Source organism: Phalangium opilio, unplaced genomic scaffold, assembly GCF_054372755.1.
Source record: "Phalangium opilio isolate 3A_F unplaced genomic scaffold, DU_Popi_V2 ptg000662l_1, whole genome shotgun sequence".
Classification (NCBI taxonomy): Eukaryota; Metazoa; Arthropoda; class Arachnida; order Opiliones; family Phalangiidae; genus Phalangium; species Phalangium opilio.
The window spans coordinates 424,545-445,901 of record NW_028324246.1 but is presented as its reverse complement, the minus strand read 5'-3'; the positions used below and the strand labels follow the sequence as shown (position 1 = coordinate 445,901).

Genomic DNA, 21,357 nt, shown 5'->3' with positions numbered 1-21,357 from the left:
ACCTCCACAACACCAACTGCGCTGCGGTTGTTAGTTTTCTCTTTTATGTGGTTTGTAGGTAGCTTTATAGTTCCTTGCTGCAAAGTCGCGGCGTCACAGTGACACGGTATTTAAATTAAAATTTGGAATGCGGACGTAACACGTGTATTTTCGTTTCATGAAAGAAGTTAAAGAAATCGAAATTTATAGAAGAATATATCAGGTTGTCGTGCGCGAATTTGATTTATTTTATTCTTAATTAACCTCACTTAAAGCATGTATTATCCGGTGCACTGTGTTACGTAATATGGGTCATTAAAATGCGTGTTACATAACCATATAAAAAGCTTTAGTTGGTCAAGCATATCCGAGAGCTGGGAAAATAATGGGCTAGTTAAGCCTAAGTACTTGAATTAAATTCTTTGTCCTATAAATTCAGCTTCTTCAACGGAGGCATTCAAGTCAAAATATGTCTAAGAACACAAAACGACCATTAGTTCAAACAGAGATTGGTCAGCAGATTAAAAAGGCAAAAAACCCTGTAGCTTCAGGAAGTTCGAGCGCGACTGATTCTGGTAGCCATGAAAATTTTCTTCAAAGTATTAAGGCAAAAAGAGAGGGCGTCAGCCCATCTATAAAGGAATTTAAATTTAACAAGAAAAGAGTCAGAATCATCTCGAAGAATGAAGATGTGCCAGATGATTGCAGTGCCATTGTTTATTGGATGTCAAGAGACCAAAGAGTCCAAGGTCTTCTAAACAGTTATAATTATTTCGCTGTTTAAGGGAATATAATTGAAGCAACGCATGCTGGCCGCTAATTTCCTACACTCAAAATTAACCTCCATGCAAGTGTCAAAAATATAAAAGATTGTAGTGACAATTATGTTCCCTTCCTTGAAAGGGACATCATATTTGGTAATAGGGATTTAAGAGTTCTGACCATGAAACGTCACACCCTAGCTTCTATCTCTTACTGGAGTTTCATCCCCCTTAACAGTTGGAAACAGTATTCTACGCGCGAAAATGATAACCAGAGGGGGGCGGCGTGACGTCAGACTATCTCTTCCCCCTAGAGAGCTGTTAGCTCCCTATTGACCCCTACCCCGGTTAGAGAACTTTAAGTTTTGGACCCCTAGTGGATGAATCTTGAGTGAGAAATTATGAAAATGATTTTTAAAGCAAATTTTGGCTCCTGTGGTGTCCCAAATGTGCTACCCACAAATTTTGCCTTACCAAAGGCAGAAAGTTGAAACCAATCAGAACTCGTCCATGAGGGCGGAGCTAAAACTAGCCTTTGCTAAGCTCAGCTTGTCAACTCCACCCCTCGACTATGGGAGCATCTAGTGGCATTTGTTTAAAGCATAGCGCGGCTCCTGTGGATCCCCTACAAGGGGACTTTCCTCCTGAGCTCCGGGTTTGGCTTGGCAAAGGCTAGTGGGCGGGATTTATACATGCACGTATAAATCCCGCCCACAAATGCCTCTAGCTTCGCCAAGCCAAAACTGGAGTTCGTAAGGAAAGTCAACTTTTAGGGGTTCCACAGGAGCCGCGCTATGCTTTAAACTAAATTTATAGCCCAGAAGTTGCTTTCATTAAAATGTTGGTTTAACACCTAATCTAATGTCCCTAAACTTAAACAATTAATTGCCGTAGCTTTTTCTTGTATTAAAATAAAATCAAATTTTTTACAAAACATTTGTTTGTTTTTTATCCATAGATAATTGGGCCTTGCTATACGCGCAAAGACTAGCTCTAAAAGTGGGTTGCCCATTGGTTGTTTGTTTTTGTCTGGTCCCGAAATTTTTGGAAGCAACTCTTCGCCATTATTCCTTCATGTTAAAAGGTCTTCAAGAAGTAGAGACTGAATGCGAAACCCTCGATATACAGTTTCATCTTTTAATTGGATATGCCAAAGATGTTTTACCAAAGTTTGTTAAGGAGCACGGTATTGGTGGTGTAATCACAGATTTTGCCCCTTTGAGAGTTCCGCAGCAATGGGTTCAAGATGTCAAGAAGGCTCTGCCTTCTAATGTACCTCTGTGTCAGGTACATGTAGGGTGTTTTTTTTTTGACCCCTAGGTGACTTTTGTTTAAAGCAAAGCTCAGGTCCAAGGTGACTTTCCTTACAAACTCCAGTTTTGTCTTGGCGAAGGCATTTTTGGGCGATATTTATAAGTGCACTTAAAGGGGCTGGCCGGAGCTGTTGGGGTGAAGGGGGGGTCAAACTGTTGGTTAGCATATTGCTTACCCGACCACAGCGACGGTGGCGCCATTCCTTATGGCCAAAGAGCTGGGTGTTTTCCCCCTGAACTAAGGGAGGACTTCACCCCAACAGCGCCGGTTAGCCCCTTTAAAAATCCCGCCCACTAGCCTTCACCAAGCTAAACAAAATAACCTTATGGAAACCTACTGGAATTTAGTGGATTTGAAGTGATTTTAGTCAAGATTAAAGCTTATTTTCAAGGTATCGTTTAATTTGTAGGTAGACAGTCACAATCTCGTACCATGTTGGATTGCCTCTGATAAGCTTGAATATGGAGCTCGAACAATTCGTAGAAAGATCATGGATAAACTTCCCGAGTACTTAACCGAGTTTCCACCAGTTATTACGCACCCTCATAAAGCACCCGATAAACTGCGGGTATAATTGTCACGAAATATAATCAATCAATTAATTAATTGACTATAGTCCATTGATTTTAGTCCCCAAAGATTGATTGGCAAGCGGCTTTTGATTCTTTGGAAATCGACAGAAGTGTTGGTGAAGTGGAATGGGCGAAACCTGGAACTTCCGAAGGCTTAAAGGAGTTGAACAACTTCATAAATAAGCGACTTAGAAGTTTCGCGGACTTGCGAAATGATCCAACTAAAGATAATCTCAGTAACCTTTCACCGTGGATTCACTTTGGTGAAAAATGTTTTCTTATTGTTTATATTAATTACTATCGATGTGACTTATGTTAATTTAGGTGTAAAGTCTAACACGCTGTTTTAATTCAAATGTTAAGGGCAATTATCAGTTCAACGCTGCATTCTAAGCGTCCAACCTTTCAAGAGTAAATACGCAAAATCTGTGGAAGCTTACATCGAAGAAGCGGTGGTTAGGCGAGAACTCGCTGACAACTTTTGTTACTACTGCCCAAATTATGATAATATGGAAGGTGCCTGGGAATGGGCTCGTAAAACCCTGAGAGATCATGCTAAAGATAAAAGGGATTATTTGTACTCGCGTGATGCTCTGGAGAATGCAAAAACTCACGATACGCTGTGGAATGCCGCTCAAGTATGTCAAATACTTTCTTACACCAGGAATAATGTGATTCAATGCGCTTCATATCCCCCGTGTTAATTAAAGTTTGAATTATGTGGGCTGGGCTGGGCATGAGGGTTACCCGTCATTTGTAGTCAGGCATTTAACACATTTTACAAATTCAGAGACAAATGGTGCACGAAGGTAAAATGCACGGTTTTCTACGAATGTACTGGGCAAAGAAAATCTTGGAATGGACCAAATCTCCCGAAGAAGCTTTGTCAACAGCGATATACTTGAATGATAAATACGAACTAGATGGCAGAGATCCCAACGGTTATGTTGGTAAGTTGAAATACAACTTTAAATTAAACCACGATTAAAATTGTCAATTTTGTTCTTGCAGGCTGCATGTGGTCAATCTGTGGCCTTCACGATCAAGGCTGGGCTGAAAGGCCAGTGTTTGGGAAGATACGTTACATGAACTTTAAAGGATGTCAAAGAAAATTCAATGTCGAAGCTTTTGTTATGAAGTACCGAAAATATAAATAGTACATTTTATCATAAAAAAAAACACCAAAAACATTGTTGCAATACCATACATTCATTTGTTGAGTTTTAAATTTTTTTAAACGGAGTGTCAATTACTTCTTGCAATTTCGGTTTGTACTTTTTATAAAAAATAAACTTTTTACCACACTGTGCACTCTTTAAGTCATTATTAACGGGACTGGCAACATATTAGGAACAAAGTGAATAAACTCGAAAAAAAATTTTGTACGAGCTGAACTTTCGCTGCTTAAACACAGAGCTTGAATTTCCACTGACGGAAATTTTATTAGCTCGTAGAGATATATTAAATACTGATTTCCTGCAAGGGGGTCACTCCTCATTTGGGGGGGGGGTTGAAGTTACAGTTTTTATTACTAATAATTGGTAAATATTAATTTTGGAGGGTCAACAGTGAATTTTTGACATGCGTGTTCATTTTCACTCTGAAAAGTTTCATAGTAAAAGATTAATTCGAAATTTCACCGAATTTAAAGCAAATGTCGGCTCCTGTGGCATCCCTAACATTCTGGCTAATCTTCAGCACTCCAATATTACCTTGTCAAAGGCAGGAACCAAACAAAATTCGTTCGGGGGGGGGAGGAGCTAAAACTAGCCTTTGCTAGTCAATCAACTCCACACCTCCACTATGGGAGTGTCTACTTGCATTAGCCACAGCCGAGACATGCTTTAACGTGCTATCAGACGTTCATTACAGGAAACACGCATCTAAAACATATTGCTTTGACATTTAAGCTCCACTAGATATCAGGGTACATATAGTGTATTATATTTAACGATGGCAGTTTATTTATCGTACTGCTTGTAATGAACATCAGCAGTGTATTGGTGATGAGTTGATTACCATTTTTTAAGCGTTCTTGTTGAACTCGCATGTTGTACTCTTCTTGCATTCTTAAACGGGCACGCCTAAGTTCTTCCGCGTAGTTTGTCTCTATGTTACAAGGTATGTTTTCACGACATTCACAATAATAATTTATGACTTCGTATTTTACCACTTTGTGATGTGAACGAGGTTTCTGGTGTAGAGCTTGCAGGTTTTTCCGCGTTTTCCATCAATTTGCAACCATTTGTTCTATAAGAATTCAACTTTTCAAACCGAGCTATCTTTTCAGCTCTTCTTTCTTGCTCTCTCTGAAAACGAAATCCTAGTCAAAATGCGTTGGGCTGTTTATTCGGAAATGCGTGTGACACCAAAAAAAGAAACATTGTAACCTGTTTGATTTTCAAACTTTCTTGTTCCAGCAACCGATTGTGTCTATTTTGAAAATTGTCCCGAGTATATTTAATAGGTTCTAAAAAATTATTGAAAAAAAAAATTATTTACAACAATTTTCAGACTCACAATCCTACTTATCACTGTGCCTAAATAAAAACCTTCGACAATGCTACCATTATCAATAACACTGCTTTTAATTTACTAATTAATGAGGCGCTTTTTGCGGAAATCTTAAGCATATCACTGCATCTATCACACTTTGGTGTGTCTTTTAGGGTTCTTATTATGCTCCATTTAAAGCAAGTCCTGCTGTGGTTTCGTTTAAACAAATGCCGCTAGATGCTCCCATAATCGAGGGGTGGAGTTAAATGGCCCGCCTTAGGAGTTCTGATTGGTTCTTGGTATTCAGGGGTGTAGAAGATTGGCCAGCATGTTAGGGGCGCTTCAGGTAGCGACATTTGTTTTAACAAATATACACGACGTCGAGAATGTTCAGAGTATGTTCATTTCGAATTTCTAGCAAGCTTTCTCAGGTTGACAGGTTCTTAATCATTTGACTTCAATAGTGATTTTTTACTGCAGAGATTGGATAATTTCATGTATGCCCGCAATCGCCAAAGCACTACAATTAAAGCTTAAAGGATAGAGGGATAAAGCCTTAACTAACTACTGTAACATTGCAGTCTGTACCCCCATCTATGGGATGTCCCCTGTCTAAAAAGGAAGCTAGTCCTTATACAAATACAATGGCGCTACGCGGCAGCATTTAACAATCGCCAAATGGTAGGGGTGTCCGCAAGGTACACTGGGAGGCTTCCATTGCCGCAGATCGCCCACCATCATTACCGCGCCACCTTACCTCTTTTCTCCCTGATTGAATAACACGCAAATTGGCCAGTAGGGCGATTAGGGTTTACACCTATGATAATTTATAATGTAAAACCTTTCCTAACCTGCGTGGTTATTATGGGAAAAACTGTGAATTTCGTCAGATTTCGATTCTAAAGGTAGACTTCCCAGTCGGTTGGCAGAATAAAATGGCCCAGGTTTATGAAACCGTTCATATCTTTCAATTTTTTCCAGTCTTTTCTGTTGTTCACGCTGTAATTCAATTGATGAGTAGAATCATTTTTGCAAAAGATACCAATAATTTAAATTAAATTGCGATTAAAGTTAAGTACCTCCTTAATTTTTTTCTTCTCCTCCTCAAGGCGTTTGTTATGTTCCTGTTGCATTTTTAAGCGAGTAGCTTCCATTTTTGTAAACAACAATTAACCCCTAAATAATACTAATTTAAGTTTTTGACAAACCCAAGCTAACACCCAAATTAATTTACTTATATAATGGCGATGGCGACAGGTCTGTTATCTTATCTCTAATTCGGAGGATCATAAACCAAAACTAAAAGTATTCCCTTATGACGTATTAATGCAGCACGTGATCGAAGCTCTACACGTACGTGTTAATAGTTATGTGCCTGATAGTACTGATCGAGGGGTCAATCACTTGCAAATGCAAGTGTACAAGGCTCCCTTTGAAATTTTTGGGAATATTTGTTGAAATATAAAGTCAATTTCAAATATCTTCTAAATTTTGAAAATATCGCTTGTTAAGTCTGACTTAAAATCGTAACATTTGGTGATATCTTTGTTAATCTCAGTTAAAATATTGAAATCTTTAGAAATATAATTTAAAATATTGAAATCTTTAGAAACATCATTTAAAATATTTAATTTTTTGGAAATTGCTGAAGTTTTTGAAATCGTCTTGACAGCAAAAATTATTTAAATCAGAATTAAAGTGGCAGATTTTTTTTAGAAGTGATTTGCCCCTCGGTACTGATAGCTGAATTTGTCCTTCAAACTTTGGTCTAGATAATTTATTTTTTCCAAGAAAGGGTTTCTGTCAAGAATTCGACCTTGAAAATAGGCTATTTTATGAATAGTTGTAGCAAGGGAATATTACTCATTCAGAATGTAGTACGTATCTGAACTTCATATCATAGTTTCGCGCAGGAACGCATAGATTTATTCTATTTGGAATGTTTAACGAAAATTTTCTGGGTTTTTCTGCTTGAATTAAAGGGGCGGACGTGTGAAAAACGTCATCCCTGACGTCATGGTTAAGCTTATTTGGGTGTTGAAAAAAAAGTACCAAAAGGGTATATTCTAGTCTTTAAATACTAAAGAAACCTAAAATGTTCACAGTCTACTTTTCATATACGAATTGTAAACGTACTAAAACAATACATTTGAGCACTCCAGAGCAAAAATGCTCAATCCTGAATATTTGTGGAATCCACAGAATTCTCGGGTCCTATTTAATATCCCTTTAATGAAAAAAAAGTGGAACTGAAAAGTAAATTGGACGCTCGGAACTTCATTATCGATTCAACTTTTGCTCGCTCGGTGACTTTTCTTTCCGAAAATAAACCGAGAGAAGCAATCTGTAGAAACCATTGGAGGGTTGAAAAACAATATACATTTGGCGCAAGAATTGATTTCCCTATTATAAGGTTCCTCCAGGGAGGTATTGATCCAAAAGTCTAGTTCCTTTCCAAGTGGCCGAGGAAGAAAAGGGGTACGATGAGCTCCGTTTGGCTTTCGGCCGGAGTTCGGAACTCGAGGTTTCTAAAGATGAGAAACGAGCGACTAATGAGCGGCTCGGGCTCCCACGCTCTTTGTGATTCCCCTAAAATTGGGCTATTTATTTTATGTCTCAATTTTCAACAGCCTCTTTAAGGGCGGTGCCTTAAATTGAATCTTTTGTTTGGCCTGATCATAATTCATAGCTCCCTTTTAGCCTCGACTCCCTTTTCCTCACTTTCCATTCCAAATTAAGGTCGTTAATTAAGAAAGACTGAATATTTTATTTAGATTTTTACGTATAGGCTTTTTACTAATTGAAGAGGGCCCGCAATCGAGTTAGGGAAGCACTCTAGAAAACTTTCTAAATTATCAAATCTAAACCGTTGCAATTTTAAGGTTTAATATTGATACATATTTATCTCTATAAAAATACAGGGTGTTTTTCAAAAAGGGTGGGTTCTATTGGCTATTTTGGGTTGAAAATGTTCTATGACATTTCGCCGTCCGGCCCAACCCTAATCAAGTGTTTTTCGGATGATTCCTTAATTAAATTAGTATTGTCTTTCTGAATTAATTTTAAAGGGTAACCCATAAAACATTCGAAGGGTGACTTGTAAAAGGTAGCTGTTAGAATAAAATGTCGTAGAACACTTTCCACTCAAATTCGCGCGCAACACCCTGTATATGTTGGGATAAATGGAACCATTGTTCTATTTCATGCTGTCGTTGAGGTAAGAGTTTTAAAACAAGTCGTATTTTGAGTTATTATTCAAGCATTATCACATTTTTGACAACACTTAAATTCATCTAGTTTTATTTTCAAGATAATTTACAATTGCACTGCTGGAAACGATTTTTATTTACCTCTATAATGATAGCCCTTTACTAAATAGTGACTCTGATACAAGAATGGAAAAAATCTTCCCTTTCTCTGTTGGACGCCATTGAGTATGAAATTTTAAGGTAATTTTGTTCGAGGGAGTTTGGCCGTGGAGGTACTATTGGTTGAGAATTAGTTAACCCTTAACAGGCCATATTTTGGATACGCTTTCCATAAGGTTCAGAAAACACAGTGTCTAACGGCTATAATTTTTAATATGAAATATAATACAAAAATACACATTTTACAGAAAAATTAAATATTTATTATGAAACTATCAATTTTTGAATACATTTTAAGACGCTAATTTTACTAGATGCTTGAGGATTTTAATGGTAAGCTCAGAAGCTGTTACAGGTTATACAAAGCGTTGATGATGCTATCATAAGCTCATAAGATATGTTCCATAAGTTTGTCACTGATCTGGTAACTGAGAGCTAATCATGAAGTGACGTAGATGAAGCGTCATAGATTCTCGTAAAGCGACGCCTGGTGAGGCGTAGTCAAAGGCTTGGTACAGACTAAATAGGAAGATGGAGTGTAATCAATTATCGTGTTCAGTAAGTCTCTAGCATTACGAAGTATAGGTAGTGTCATACTTATGGAACATATCTTATAAACCTATGATGCTAAGCCTATGATGCTAAGCCTATGATGCTATCTATATGTTAATTTCCTTTAGTTCATACGTGCGTGCGTCTACGTACGGTTTGTACAGTTATCTCCGATCAAAGGAGTAACAGGAAGCGGGGCTGTACAGTTCTCGCTTTGAAAGTTTTCCTCTCGGCTTCCTGTATGCGGCCGCATCTTTATCACTTATTGGTTAAAATATAGTGAATCGTCTATTATGAGGAAAATTAAATGAAAAACAAATCGATAACTCTTAAAATGCTTCGCCAAAGCCTCTAGCTTCTACTCCCTTTCTCTTTATTGAACCCTCTTTGGTCGAATTTACGCAAATGGTATGTATGTGAAAAGCTCTCGATGTGATACTAAAACGATTTGTTTATTACTTCACGGTCCCAGTGGTCAATAGAACTACAAATATTGCATTGTTTTCTTCTATGACTTTTGAATTGATACTAATCTTATTTACAACAGTGGAGGCCGGATAACCCCGTACACTTCTAAGTTTCTTTGCAAGTGCAATTGGTATTGGAAAACCCTGGGGATTTTTCCCCCATCATCATTGTTTGCACAAAAACAAAATAAGAAGTCGCTATCATGAATACACTCGCGATACAACTGAAGTTAATGGGTAAACATTTAAAAAATGTCAATTCTAATGGACCACTCGTAGCCTTTGCGCACAAATATGTTTCTTCCGCTTGATTCATCTGGGTTAGTGGTTTAATTGAAGATCGAGCTCTTATGTGACAACTAGTGATAATGGCGCTCCGGCAATTGCTCAAAAGGCATATGGACATGAATAACATCAAAGTACTTAACATTGGCTGGAAGTATACCAAGACTCTAAATATAAATGGACCACCTTCAAAGTCATTAAGCAACCAATTCAAAATATGACAAAAGTAAACGGTTAAACAGCCCAGCATTATAACAGCAATATTACGAATTCTAGAATCTAGTTCCTGAATCTTTTCCATTAAATCTGTATGCGTATTGCATATTTCATCAATATTTGCTGTCGTTGATAATTGACAAATTAAATATTTCGCTCTAGCTCGTAGATTTTCCACCACAAACGCCAACGTTATTTCAGTCAGGGAAAAAAGCATAGTTGAAAATGTGTAGAAAAAATAATTCCAAAATGTCCATAAAAGAGCTAAGGAGATTTGCGATTTTGAAATAGATAGGTCAAACAGTTTCTGACTCGCAAACAATATAACATCTTCTTGAGTAGTAAAGTAATTATATTGAACGGTAATGCTAGCTAAGTAGAACACACTATACGGTATAACAGTCGCCACCAGTACGTTAAATAGCAATGGCAATTTTGCCTTAAAACTTGATTCTTGCGAAAACTCGAGTGATTTCATTACAGTCTTTTTAAACGTTTTGTCAAATATTGATAGGTAAATGACGTAAGTTACAGCGTGCATACGAATTATGTAGTAGCCACGGCTCAGTATCATAGCGATGCCTTCTTTTTGCTTCGATGAGTTGTACACATCCGTACATGTCAAGTAAATGCAATATACTTGAACGACTAAGAAAGTCACGTATTTACCCACGTAAAACTTATCATCTCGGAAAAGTCCCATGATATTCATGAATTTAAAAACCATTTTGAAATATAAGTTATCCTTAATGCACTTAGGCAAAGAGGTTTCGTTTTTGAAACCCACTTGTACATTTACTTGTCCAAGCGTTAATTCACGCGCAATAGTTCGTCTTCTAACTCGAACAAAGCTCATCATCATGCAATTAATTACTGATGAAATTTTGTAATAAATCTTGAACATTAACGGATATTTCGTGTTCGTCGTGCATTTTCATTATCATACCTTGTTGCGTTTACCTTTAAACCGTTACTATTCCGTAACTATGTGAGAGTCTCTTTTTTACGTCACCTTTCTCGTCAGCCATCGATAATTTATCGACGTAAACTAAATTTGGTTTTCCATGAAATACGGCAACAAGTGAGTTGATTGCCTGGTATGGTTGAAGTTTAGTAATTGCGTAAATAAACTTGGAAGAGATCCCATAAGGTAAAGATAAACTATTTTACACATCTTCCAGCTAGCGTATCCACAAAACTCGGGTGTTTTAGTTAAATAGACTTAAATAGAACAGCAGGAATCGACCGCAAGGCTCTCACGTATAAAGTGAAACTATATAATATTCAATAAAAATATTAAAAAAATATGTTCAGTGTGCCAAAGACAGAAACTAAAACATCTGTTCAATATTGACTTTTGGGCGACGAACGTTTCAACATTAGGCCGCCTTTTTATCTCCCCTAGTACTTCTATTCAACCTTGAAAATAAGAATACTTTTTAAACTATAGTCCTTGGGACCAGTTATCCTCTTAGCGTCCACAATAGTGAACTGGTCCTTAGGACTTGACCCCCTTATTTTTTTCTATAGACTTGAAATTGATAGACTTGTCCCGAGGACCAGTAGGCTAAACACTTCGGGCTCCCATGGAGGTGCTCGCCTACCTAAAAACAGGAGGCTCCCTTGGACCAAATTTGGTAGTAGAGTAGACTGAACTTTTCTACCTAGGCTATTGCCTACTCAGCCTACCCCTTGGCGTCGCGACTGCAGGCTGCTTCCATGGCTAAACTAAAAGGGGGGAGGCCAAAGACAAGACAGGGGAAAAGGTTTTGGGCTTTTAGAATTTTGTTTTATGTTTCACATATTTCATGGACGATGAATTATTAGGGAACCAGAACTCACTAGCCTTTAATAGTACAAAACTTTCTATCTCGAACAAAAATCAACTCGAGGGAGGTTAGGTACGGGGTTTGGGGTAAAGGTCCAAGGTCGTTGGTACCACGTTATGTTTGGATCTTTGCGTGCTCTCTTCAACCCTTAGAATCATATATACGTCCACCATTGTACAATTTGTTTGGTGACCTTGTACGAGGAAATTTCCTGATCGATTTGCCGTACTGCTTTGCTGGTCTTTTATAATTCACCGTCTATGCCTGAATCAAGATGAGAGAAAACTTAATAAGTTTTTATATTTTGGAATTTTACGTATTTAGGGTGATTACTTGGATTTAAAAATTAGCACAATCGGGAAGCGTTAAGCCTAACGTGTTAACGTCAATGTTACAATTAAGGTTACTAATTGAAAGACGGAATTAAAGCTTTTATCTTGTTTTTTTTCCTAAAATACGTCTTTATCGCTCGAAGTCGCATAGCGTATTGAACTAAATTCTAGTCGAGTAAATTATTTTATTTTTAATTAAAGCTGACACAATATAAATCGCGGTTACTGAAGTTTTATTGCCATGGTTAATGATTTAAAACATACAGATACTAGCTACACTTAGGTGCACCAAATATGATTACATCAGGAAGTTAATACGAACCGATTTATTCAGATTTTTTAGCGCTAGATTGTAAAAAACGAGGAAAATGTAGTCATGATAACATTTCTCACATTTAAAGGCAAAGACAATGTGAAGCCGTTTCATATTTACAAACATTACATAGTCAAAAAACTTTGTTTGTGTACTTTAAGCTATGTAAGCAAAGTTAATAGATAGTAAAGTCAAAACATTTACTGCTGTTATAGCGTTAGGAAGTTTTAGTTAACTTATCCTTCCGCCATTTTCCAATATGGCTTCGAATTTACGAAAGACTTCTTAGAGACCATTTACCTAGCACTTCAGATTAACCTGCCTACAAAAATTATACCAATCTAGGTCAAGAGAATCTGGAGAGACAGTGAATGTATTTCACATATTGTAAAAACATAAATTTTCTTATACATCTATAAATAGATTTGTTCGCAGTTTTAAGGAACAGTACCGATCATTCATCAATGGTGTTTATCCATTTTTAAGCCTTTAAGTCAATGCAGTTCTTCGGATGCGGCTGTTCTCCCTCCATCATAGTTTGCACGAACAATAGATAAGAAATTATGGCCATAAGTACATTTCCAATAAAACTGAAGTTAATCGGGAAACAATTCAAAAAAGTTAACTCCAGAGAACCATTACATATTTTACAACACAAGTAGTTTTCATTTGCTAGACTTACGTGGCATAATGGTTTGGTAAATGAACTGGCCCGAATGTGACAAGCGGTAATAAGTAAGTTACGAGCGTTACTCAACATACAAATGCAAACGGTTAAAACAACATTACTGATTATAACTTGAAAATTCACGGCTAACTGAAGTACTACTTCTCCGGGAGCTAAATTACTATTAAGAAGATAATTCAAAAACGAACAAAAAAATACAACCAAAAGAATAATCCACGTACACGTAACACCTCTAATTTTTACGTCAAGAGTTTGAATTTTTTCCGTTAATTCCGTGTGAATTTTGTAGAGGTCTACGAAATTATTTTCGATTGTTGATAACTGAATAACCAACCTTTTCGCTTTGGATCGTAAATGCTCAACTACAAATGCCATTGTTATTTGAATTAATGAACATAAAAGATTTGAATACGAATATAAAAGATTAAACACAACCTCCGAAGCTAAAGCCAAGGGATAATATTCAGTATTAAGGTCAAAAAACCGTTCACTGAATAATATTAGAGTCTCGTTTTGTGATTTACTAACAGAGTCTACTGTTATACAGATAAAGTAAAATATATTGTAGGGTATAACGAGAGCGGTTAAAAAACTAAATGTCTTTGATAATTTAGACGTTTTTAAAAACTTTTGATCGGTCACGAAAATTAGCGAATTCAATACAGCTTCGATAAAATCCTGATTAATTATGACTAAATAGAGCATGTACGTAATGGCGTTTATTCGACTAACGTAATACGCTTTACTCAATAACACCTTAATGCTCTGTTTTTGCTTCGCTACAAGGTATATTTCTATGCACGTTTTGTAAATAGAATAAACCAGAATGACAAAAAAATTTACGTATTTTCTTCTATAAAACTTATCATTTCGAAAAAGACCCAAGAGATTCATGAATTTGAAAACCATATTGAAGCAAAAGTTATCCTTGATGCAACTTTGTTCCTTTTCTTCATAGACATTCTTGAACGCTCTATCTATTTCTTGAACAGTGATTCTTCTTTGTTTTTCCGGTTTACAGAACTTCATTTTAAACATGGTTTATGTTGAATACAAGAACGTCTTAAACTAAACAAAATAGTTTCAAATTCTCAGGAAGCCACCCAGCACTAGGAAAAATCTTTTCTTATGTGTCCTTTCTCGTCCACTGGTATTTGGAAATGATTTTCAAGAATTGATTATTTCGGGTTCGCCTTTACTTGTGGACAATGCTAATGCGTGTTTCTTAACAAAAGTATAGTCGGAAAAAAGACACCTGTTTCTTGAATGATTTTATACACCATTATGTTTAGATGAAATAAATTATGTGCGAAATTGTACTGTTCGTGTCAGAGTTGAGTTTATGTCTTCAACCTTCGACGACCAAAGGTCAAACGTTCTTACTGAAAAAAAATCGTATAAATTCCTTGCTATGGCGCTAATTTCCCGAAATGTTTTTATACATTGTGAAGGCGAAAAATTTGTTTATTAAAATAATAGGGAAATTCTACTTTTCTCGGTTTTAAAACAACAATAAAGTGGATTGATTTCTCAAAAAATCAAACGCGATTACTTATTTAATTCCAATTTTACGCTTTAGATAAACGTGTTAAGAAGATCCTCACTCCTACGACGTGGATACGGATTATGTCAGTCTTCCTCTAGGGGCATTAGACCTGAAACTTCTCACACCTCACGTGAAATAGATCTTTTTTCTCCATTTACAATGGGAAATTCTAGTTTTGAAAGCGATATTTGAGAATCGAATTCTGTTCAACGTCATTCTTTTATACATTAAAAATTCAGTTTGTATCTTTAGAGACCATTGTTGCCAGCACTTAAAATCGACACGAAAAATATAATACACGCTCAGTAGCACTAAACATTACGCTATTTATTATTTACTACAGAATGTATAGCTTTTCACTATAGTATTTTATCATCTTGGAATGCATGCAGGCTAGACGTCTCATAGACTAATTATAAATAAAAATTGTGACTGATTCATCTACGACCAGATTAGAAAGTTTAACCGAGGAAACTGAATTTATTTATATTGAACAATTAAAAACGTTCCCTATACCGTATCCATTCTGGAAAATGATTCCTCCACACACGACGAACGTTCGGAGTTATAACATAGAGCTAAGAGACTACCAACTGTTAGAACCTGATCAATAACACCTCAAGAAAAGAATAGGATAGAATCTATGATTTATAAACCTCATATGGAGAGGTTGGCCATTTTTATTTTCATAAACCCCACACTTTATTCTTTAATATTTGAAAAAACCATTGGAAATACCTTAGCTTTTCCCGTAGGACAGTCGAAGTTTCTTTCAAAAAACTTTCAGGGTATTAATGTCTTACCTCTTGATACAGAACTAATTTACGTATTGTTGTCCTTTTGAATCTTACAGGCAGTTTCGTCCAACTGTTTGCCATCAATATATTTAAAAATCTCTTTATGCCCGTTTGACTTATGAAAAATTAAAAATAATTTCCTTAAAAGCTTTGTCACATTCAAAAATATTGCTTGTAGTATATAATCTAGTTGCATATATATATGTTTCAAAACAAGAGTATTTTGTTAATTTTAACATTAGCATTTGCTTGTCAATTAAGAGGAATAATTACATATCTAGGTAAATAAGTTTGTAGGTAATCCCCTTCTTGAGTCGGAGAGGTATTGGCTTGGTTTCCCAACTTGTTTTTAAACAAAACAGGCAAAATATAAACAGCGGTTTCAGAAGTTTTACTTTCATGGTCATTGATTTTAAACATACAGATACAAGAGTATACATTTAGTTGTACTAAATATGATTACATCAGAAAGTTTACATCAACCAACGAAGCTTTTTAACTCTATACAGTTTAGTATGGGTGATGTTTTAGAGCAAGATAAAAAGACGAGCAAAATGAAGTCACGGTAAAACTTCTCGTATCTAGCTAAAGATAATCTAGAGATACAGTGGATGGATTTCACTAATATAAAACATACATCAATAAATAGATTTGTTCGCGGTTTTTATGGAACAATAACCGTTGTTAATCAATGGTGTTAATCCATTGATATTGGAGTCACTGCGAGTATTTTAAGTCTTTAACCCTGCAATGCAATTCTTCGTATGTGACTGTTCTCCCTCCATCATAGTTTGCACGAACATTAAATACGAAATCACAGCCATAAGTACATTTCCAATAAAACCGAAGTTAATCGGGAAGCAATTCAATAATGTTAACTCCAGAGAACCATTATTTATCTTACAACATAAGTAGTTTTCTTTCGCTAGACTAACGTGGCATAATGGTTTAGTAAATGAACTGGCGCGAATATGGCAAGCGGTAATAAGTAAGTTACGAGCGTTACTCAACATACAAATGCAAACGGTTAAAACAACATTACTGATTATAACTTGAAAATTCACGGCTAACTGAAGTACTACTTCTCGGGGAGCTAAATTACTATTAAGAAGATAATTCAAAAACGAACAAAAAAATACAACTAAAAGAATGATCCACGTGCACGTAACACCTCTAATTTTTACGTCAAGAGTTTGAATTTTTTCCGTTAATTCCGTGTGAATTTTGTAGAGGTCTTCTATATTACTTTCGATTGTTGATAACTGAATAACCAACCTTTTCGCTTTGGCTCGTAAATGCTCAACTACAAATGCCATTGTTATTTGAATTAATGAACACAAAAGATTTGAATACGAATACAACAGATTAAAAATAATCTCGAAAGCTAATGCCAAGGAATAATTTTCAAACTCAATGTTAAACAACCGTTCACTGATTAAGTTTAAAATATCGTCTTGTGATTTAAAAATTGTCTCTACTGTTAAAAAGATAAAGTAAAACATACTGTAGGGTATAACGAGAGCCGTTAAAAAACTAAATGTCTTGGATAACTTAGAAGTTTTCGTTAATTTTTGATCCGTCACGAAAATCAGTGAATTCAATAGATCTTCGATAAACTTCTGATTAATTATGACTAAATAGAGCATGTACGTAATGGCGTTTATTCGACTAACGTAATACGCTTTACTCAATAACACCTTAATGCTCTGTTTTTGCTTCGCTACAAGGTATATTTCTATGCACGTTTTATAAATACAATAAATCAGAATGACACAAAAAGTTACGTATTTTCCTCTATAAAACTTGTCCTTTCGAAAAAGACCCAGGAGATTCATGAATTTGAAAACCACATTGAAGCAAAGATTATCCTTGATGCAACGTGGTACACTTTCTTCAGGGACATTCTTGAACGCTCTGTCTATTTCTTGAACAGTAATCCTTCTTTGTCTTTCAGGTCTACAGAATTTCATTTTAAACTTGGTTGATGTTAAAAGAACGTTCTAAACCATACAAAATAGTTTCAAATTCTCATGAAGCTACCTTACACAATGAAATATCTTTCCTTACATCTTCTTGTACGTCCACCGGTATTTGGAAACGTTTTCAAAAATTGATTATTTCGAACACGCCGTTACTTGAGGAAACAACGCAAATGCAGGTTTCTTGATCGAAAGTATAGTCGGGAAAAAAGACACCTGTTTCTTGAATTATTTTAAACACCATTATGGATAGATGAAATAAATTATATCCACAAGACTGTGCGCAACTCTATTGTTCGTGTCATCGTTGAGTTAATGTCTTCAACCTTCAAGCACGGAAGTTAAAACGTTTTTATAGATAAAATTTGTATTAGTATAAATTATTTAATATAGTGCTAATTTCGTAAAATGTTTCATAGTTTATTAAAATGTATTGAATGTAATATAAATCAACTATAATTTTAAACGATTTCTAAAAAATCAACTGCGATTAATTATTTAACTGCAAAATGTACATCTCATATAGATAAACTAGTTAAGATGATCCTCATTCCTACGACGTGGATTCGAATAAGATCAGTCTCTCTTCAAGTTTTGAAACTTCTCACGCCTCACGTGAAATAGTTCCTTTTCTCTTCTACACACAGAAAGAGATTTTTGTTTGTTAAGCCATGGATATGTATAAATAATACGTATTTTGGATCCCTAACTAGGTCAATAGCTGGCCACCAAGTACGCGATACACTCAGGGATGTGAGGTGGCTCTAAATTGAGTCGGAAGTAGCTAGGTCTCGTGGGGGAAAGGGAACTATAGCTCTCCCGAAAATTCTTATTCGTGAGTTTGAAAAATCGACCATGGGCAAAAAGAGAGAAAATACGAATTTTCCTCTCATTACAGTGTAGGGGGTGGAAGTCAGATTTTTTTCTCTGCTGAACAGTTGAAAAAGCGAAATGCATTGTGGAAGGCAAGAGATGGGAATTCATATTACGTAGTATTTATACATATCCATGGTTTAGCGACATTTGAGTATCGAATTCTGTTCAACGTCATTCTATTTGTACATAAAATATTCAGTTTGTTTCCATATAAGCTATTGTTGCCAGCACTTAAAATCGACTCAAAAAATATAATACAAGCTCTGTAACTTTAAACGTTTTGCTATTTATTATTGGCTAAAGAACAGAAAGATTCAACAATTCCATACATTAATCCTTGATATCTGAGACCACTCCATTGGAAAACCTTAGTTTTTTTCCGTAGGACAGACGAATTTTCTTTCAAAAACCGTTCAATATATTATTGTCTTTCCCCTTCATACATAATTAATTTACTTAATAAACGTTTTCCTTTTGAATCTTACAAGCAATTTCGTAAATCTGTTTAAAAAGCTCTTTATGCCAGTTTGACTTTCCTTGAAACTTAAACCAGAAGAAGCATTCCAAGTTAAGTGGCATTGAATCTATCCGAAAAATACCAAAGAGTCGGCTCGGCTCGGCGCACTCGTCACGAGCCCGAGCTAGTGCTGATTGCGTAGTTAAGTCTTTAAACCATAATACCAGTGTAATATAGTAGGGTAGTAGCTCCTAGCTGGTTCAATAGTGGAAGTAAAAGTAATAAAATACAGTTAAAGGCGCTATTATTTTTTAGTTCAGAAAAGTAATTTTCGTTTGGGACTTTGCGCGAAGTATAAAAATGGCTTGCAGTGACTTTGGCGAGGAATGACATTCCGAAAAAGATATTCATGAGGAATTAGCTTGTTGAATTTAAAGGGAACGAGACTAATACCGTCTGGGAATTATTTGAAGTAGTTGTCGATGATCAAAATTGCTACACATGTCTATTATGAGAGTGATCAATTAACAGAAAGTGTGATAATACTAGAAAACCAACTCCCAATTACTTGATAAATACTCGAAACCAATTTTTCAACTACTCGATACTCGATAAGAGAAATTTTCAGTACTCAAGACTCGACTCGAAATACTACATGCTCGTTAAAAGAATGAGGTTTTGAATTTACCATACAGTCTTTACAGGGGTCTGGTACATGTTTCGCCCCATATTCTTCAGTAAGATGTTTGGGTTTCGAACGCAATAAAAATATCCTACGGCCACTTTGGATCAATTTGCTCAGTTTGCTACTGTTAAAAAATTATTTCACGCTATTGAATATATTAATTAAATTGTGATAAGTTACATCTATCTGTTTTATTTCTGTTGTAACTTAACAACTTTTCCTTTATAACCAAACATGTTTCGTGTGTAGGTAAGGACAAAGCGGACACTAACTTCCATTACGTACATACAAGAAGAAGTGTCTACGGAATATTTCCTTGACCTTTACAATGAATCAATGTTACTTTTCCATTACCTTGGCAAACAATAAGCAATACCTGAATATTGTGTGTGCACGAAAATCGAATAAATATTACGCAACTTTTCTTCATGTTGACCTCACGCCCAAAGCCAAAAATATTTTCTCAAATAGTTTTTTTTTCACTTCGAAAAAGTTATTCACTTGGAGAACAATAGAATTACTGACCACACCCTGTAAGACGACCTTCGGACTAAGAAACTGCTTTTCTGAATACCATCTTAAAACTCGCGTCATTGCAAAGTAGTCACCGTTTGTTAACGCTTAAGCATTAGAGTTTTCCAATATGAAATTATTTTTCAAACGGCGCATATTTTTGATCAGTGAAATGGTAGTGTCTCCTCAACCAATTAAAGACAACTTCTATTTCAAATTAGTTTTTAAAGTGATGAATTTATGTGGTCTTTTCCGAGATTGTCGCTTTTATATCGGAAAATACTTGACGTTCTTTATGGTGCAGATATTCTGCATTTATATGACGGTTTTGTCGGTATATCGCGCGATTAAACTTGAACACGGTGTTACCGTTGAATTTATCTTAGGTCGAGTGTTCTTTGTTACTCGCATGTATTCCGTCGCGTATGTGGTTCACAAGGCTCTGTTTAATCGGAAATTTATTCGCACCATTTTGGACTCTCTTACGTTTTCCAAGGACTCAAGATCAGGCATAAAACTCTCACCAATATTTAATTTCTGCGTCATTACAGTCATACCGTATGCTATTTATATCATAGTATGTTGCGCGGTTAACCAAATTATGTACGATCGTGAAGAAGTGTTGAATTTTGTTAAAAGTATTTTGTTTAATGTATCTTTATCCGAAGCTCCAGTGTTTTTTGCTTATTTTCTGGCAGTTATGAACGATTTAGTATACAATATTTGTCTTCTTCTTTATTCGTTGATTCAAATTACAGTGGCATTTGTTTTAGAAGTTTTAAGGAAGAGAGTCGAACAACTCGCGGTGCGAATATCAAATCGTGACTATAATTTACAAGATATATTTAAAACTCACACTGAACTCATAGATAAGGTTCGAATTCTGGACTCGCAGCTTCGCAATATTGTTTGCTTGTGGCTTATGGATTCCGTTATACAATTTTGCTTCAATTGGAATTACCTGCTATCATCTAAGTTGAAAGAAGGATCTTTCATCTATTGGATTGTTTTCTACTTCCAGCCAATGCAAAGCTCTGTTATTTTGTTCACGTCCATTGCTCTTTTCAGTAATATGCGAAGTAATCTAGTCACCGCTTGTCACACGCGTGCGCAATCGTCCAACGAAACTTCACGAAACATTCAAGCAAAAGAGATTTACTTGTTTTCGAAGATGAAAAGCGGTTTATTGGAACTGACCTTTCTAAAATGTTATCCAATTGACGTTTGTTTTATGGGTAACGTAATTATGGCCACATTGTCTTATTTGATATTTGTGCAAACAATGACGGACCAAGAGATGAAAAAACAGAACTGCGAAATAACTATGTTATA

General features: G+C 35.8%; 2 protein-coding genes and 1 long non-coding RNA gene across 5 annotated transcripts; 2 read left to right on the top strand and 1 right to left on the bottom strand.

Annotated features, from left to right (window-relative positions):
- Nucleotides 1-43: 43 nt before the first annotated feature.
- LOC149588160 (deoxyribodipyrimidine photo-lyase-like) lies at nt 44-3,937 on the top strand. Of its 2 annotated transcripts, XM_089862997.1 has the most exons (8): nt 44-202; nt 419-728; nt 1,699-2,027; nt 2,464-2,622; nt 2,685-2,889; nt 2,990-3,264; nt 3,417-3,576; nt 3,638-3,937. In XM_089862997.1, the coding sequence occupies exons 1-8, from the start codon at nt 158-160 to the stop codon at nt 3,781-3,783; spliced, it is 1,629 nt and encodes a 542-aa protein (XP_089719123.1). In that variant the 5' UTR covers nt 44-157; the 3' UTR covers nt 3,784-3,937. The 2 variants fall into 2 exon arrangements, with proteins under 2 accessions (XP_089719123.1, XP_089719124.1); XM_089862998.1 differs by lacking the exon at nt 419-728 and having other exon boundaries at nt 82-202.
- A 199-nt stretch (nt 3,938-4,136) lies between these two features.
- LOC149588159 (uncharacterized) lies at nt 4,137-6,493 on the bottom strand. Of its 2 annotated transcripts, XM_089862999.1 has the most exons (7): nt 6,357-6,493; nt 6,202-6,298; nt 5,974-6,121; nt 5,017-5,096; nt 4,797-4,935; nt 4,646-4,735; nt 4,137-4,226 (listed from the first exon to the last, which is right to left on the bottom strand). In XM_089862999.1, the coding sequence occupies exons 2-7, from the start codon at nt 6,274-6,276 to the stop codon at nt 4,222-4,224; spliced, it is 537 nt and encodes a 178-aa protein (XP_089719125.1). In that variant the 5' UTR covers nt 6,277-6,298; nt 6,357-6,493; the 3' UTR covers nt 4,137-4,221. The 2 variants fall into 2 exon arrangements, with proteins under 2 accessions (XP_089719125.1, XP_089719126.1); XM_089863000.1 differs by lacking the exon at nt 6,357-6,493 and having other exon boundaries at nt 5,017-5,098; nt 5,988-6,121; nt 6,202-6,350.
- A 136-nt stretch (nt 6,494-6,629) lies between these two features.
- On the top strand, nt 6,630-10,855 carry LOC149588158 (uncharacterized). Its single transcript, XR_016380020.1, has 3 exons — nt 6,630-8,823; nt 9,171-9,450; nt 9,590-10,855. It is a non-coding gene; the product is annotated as an uncharacterized LOC149588158 (long non-coding RNA).
- Nucleotides 10,856-21,357: the final 10,502 nt, after the last annotated feature.